The 3367-nt window shown below is 28.4% G+C and overlaps 1 protein-coding gene across 1 annotated transcript; it reads right to left on the bottom strand.

The window, feature by feature from the left end:
- Positions 1 to 1075: 1075 nt before the first annotated feature.
- On the bottom strand, positions 1076 to 3320 carry LOC111032452. Its single transcript, XM_022312790.1, has 3 exons — positions 2540 to 3320; positions 2370 to 2447; positions 1076 to 2301 (listed from the first exon to the last, which is right to left on the bottom strand). The coding sequence occupies exons 1-3, from the start codon at positions 3318 to 3320 to the stop codon at positions 1076 to 1078; spliced, it is 2085 nt and encodes a 694-aa protein (XP_022168482.1).
- Positions 3321 to 3367: the final 47 nt, after the last annotated feature.

Below are 3367 nucleotides of genomic sequence, written 5' to 3'. Positions count from 1 at the left end.
ATGTTGAATAACATTTTACTTTCCATTGTTAAGTTTTTAAAAACGTTTAAATAAGTTTTAATGCACTGATCATGTAGAATAAACGATAAACTAACGTAAACGTGGATTGTTAACTGGTGTAATGAAAACGACAAGCGCGGATAGCAGTGCTGCCAAACTTGATAATCCTAAAAATGGGGGAAAAATTCTAAAAAATCGTACTTTTACCCAAAAGATCGTACCAAAAAAAAAACTTAATATAAACGTTACATATTGCCTATTCCAAATGCAGAATTAGCATATATAAAAATATGTGTAAACTGCACAGTTTGTGTAATAATAAATATGATAATAAGAATAATCTATACACTTTTAAAAACTATAGTGATGCATTACGAGATTGTAGATGTGACAATTACACTGAGATAGATATGAGGACAAGTTAGTATACTTTTAAATTTTTTGATTATCACATTCCTTATCATAACTCCGGGAGATCTATGGGTATATATTTTCTGTAATCAGTTGATATTGTATAACTACTGGCTACTGCAATATGACAATATTTTAGTAAAATAATTTTTGTTCGTGGTTTAAATTAACAAGTAAATATACACGGATTTATTTTATTAATCAAAATAGAATAATTTCAAAAAAGATATTGTCTCAATAATCAATCACTGAGTATAGATATAGGTATTATATGGTAATATATTACCATATATTATATAATAATAATAATAATATTGTTATAGGTATTATATTAGGTATAATTATAAACATTTAAAACACCAAATTAATACAATATAAATGTAACACACTGAAATTTACATGGATTTATATGTAGTTGTTTAGGTAAAAACATAATAATAAAAAAGAAACGTGAGGTTTAACAAAAGTAAAAAATAAATAACTTTCTTCAACAAATTGAATATAACAATTTTAAATATAATACACATGAACTTACTTAATTTAGCCGAGTAGGTAAAAACATAATAAAAAAGAAACGTTAGGTTTAACAAAATTAAAAAATAAATAACTTTCTTCAACAAATTGAATATAACAATTTTAAACATGTTTATTAAATATATATTTCTCAATCATCAACAAATTCAATACTATTTTCAGTATCATTGTTTATGTGGTTGTACATAGTAGAATTTATCATGCCTAGCATAGTTTTTGTTATTTCTATTTTATGGCATTCAGTTTTTTTGGTGTATTCTTTGGCACTTAAAATGCCATTTAAAGTTTTGGTGTTTAAGCAGTTTCTTTGTTTGGTTTTAATTAAATTTATTTTAGAAAACATGCGTTCACACGACACATTCGATTGAGGCAAAGACAGAACAGTTAATAAAAAATTTGAAACATCTTTAAATGGATATTCACCATCTTTTTCAAATACCTTAAGTTTAATCCAAAAGTCTTCAACATTTAAATTTAAAAGAAATGCATGTAATTCGGGATCAAACTCTATAACACTGAACATTCTCCAGCTGGTATCAATATTTTGGTGATTTTGTTTTATTCTTGGGAATAACTGAATAAAACTAATTAGAGAAGCAGGTCGTTTATCACTTAGGACTTTTGCAGGTGTAATATTTTCCAATTGCATTAATACTGGGTCATTGAAATTGAATCGGGCTCTTATTTCCTTAATACTAATAATTAGAAATCTCTTGCAGTGCTCTAAGACATCTTGCACCATAACATGGTTCTTTGCAACTTCGGGTGTTTGTAACATATTCATAACGTCAATTCCTAAATACATTTGGTTTAATGGTAGAAAGTATGATGAATTGTTTGGATCGACTGATAAAGGATTGTTACACCGTCTCATATACGAATAAAGAATATCAGTATAAGTTACAGACATTTTACTAAAAACCAACCATATAACTGGTTTGTCACTCTGAAATAGTTTATTGAGGTTTACAAATTTTGGAAGGATCCATTGTAGGAATTTAAAATAAATTAATACAGAAGGATCATGTAAAGCATGAAAAATGTTTTCTGAAGCTTTGAGTTTATCTTCAAGCCAATGAGATGAAAAAAATAATTTTAGTGCAGGCCATTGCTTAACTATTCTATTTACTACCATACTCAATGAAAGCCATCGGGTCTGTGCTGGTCTTAAAATTTTGTGAGGTGATATATTGCAAAAGTCTTGAAATTGCTTAAATTGACTTACTCTTTTACAACTTGATTTGAAATAATTATAAATATCCCTGGCAAGGTCTTCACAAGTACGTGGTAAAGCTTTGCATGCAGCGCTGGCGCATAAATGGAGCGAGTGGCAAATACATTTTTGAATATAAATCCCTGCACAATCAAAACAATTTTTGAATATTAAAATCTACATCATATTACAGTATAAATTAATGTATTACCTGGCAAAAATTCATTTAGTCTAGATGTTACAGAATTTGATGCACCAAACATAGTGTTGCAACCATCTGAAGCAAATCCTACAAAAAATAAAATAAATAGGTGATAACAATATAATTTAATAAATTAACAAATAATAAGTTGTTTCTAAATAAAATTTCAACTCAGTTACCGATTAAATTATCCAACGGAATTTTAGAATCTGTGAAAGCTTTAAGAACTTCATCAAATATTTTTTGACCAGTAGCTCCTTTGTCTGCACTTTGTACATCCTCAAACAACTGGACGAGCTTGAAAAATCTTGTTTCGAAAAAATTGGATGTATTGTCGAAATACTTTACACATATGCACATTGTTTTCACACAGCCAACATCAGTGCTTTCATCAATTATCACACTGAACATTGTGTTTTGCAAAACATTAATAAGTTCTTCAAGAGAATAATGTCCAATAACATTAGATACAAGAGCTGTTGATTTTGTACGAGCCAATGATACATTCGAACAAATTTTTGAGTCCGGGAATGCTGCCTTACATGTTTTTACCAAATGATCGCTAATATTGAATGGTAAATTATGTTCACTTATAAAACTACAAAGTACTACTTCAGCTCTTTTAGTTTGATCTACTAACTTAAATTGATCTGTGTTATTTAAAAATGTACTTATCGAATTTTGTCTACTACCAATGGAACTCATCGAACTTTTGTGTTTTTTTGTTTGAGCATGTTTTTTAAGTACACTCAATTCAGCAGTCATTTCTGTAATACATAACTTACACTTAGCTAATAACTTATTATTATTGACTGGCAACAACCAATTGCTAAAATCTTTATTTGTTAACCATTCTTGTCTAAAGTTTTGTTTTTTGTGAGAATAGGTCTTGGAACTTTCTCCTCGTTTCCGTTTAGTTTTTTCTGGCGTCGAACACCTGTCACTTTCGTTTCCGCTCATCACGACAATTCGATAAAATTATCACTATATTAAAATACCTATAACAA

Source organism: Myzus persicae, unplaced genomic scaffold (assembly GCF_001856785.1).
Source record: "Myzus persicae strain clone G006 unplaced genomic scaffold, MPER_G0061.0, whole genome shotgun sequence".
Taxonomy (NCBI): domain Eukaryota; kingdom Metazoa; phylum Arthropoda; class Insecta; order Hemiptera; family Aphididae; genus Myzus; species Myzus persicae.
Note: the sequence above shows the minus strand (reverse complement) of the source record. Positions and strands in the feature narration are given on the sequence as shown.

What these genes read in the sequence shown, in the direction of transcription:
- LOC111032452 (XM_022312790.1), bottom strand. Translation starts at nt 3,320, where the DNA reads ATGAGCGGAAACGAAAGTGACAGGTGTTCGACGCCAGAAAAAACTAAA. An exon ending in TCCGTTGGATAATTTAATCG is followed by an intron (nt 2,448 to 2,539) that starts GTAACTGAGTTG and finishes TATTTTTTGTAG; the next exon opens with GATTTGCTTCAGATGGTTGC. An exon ending in ACTAAATGAATTTTTGCCAG is followed by an intron (nt 2,302 to 2,369) that starts GTAATACATTAA and finishes TTGATTGTGCAG; the next exon opens with GGATTTATATTCAAAAATGT.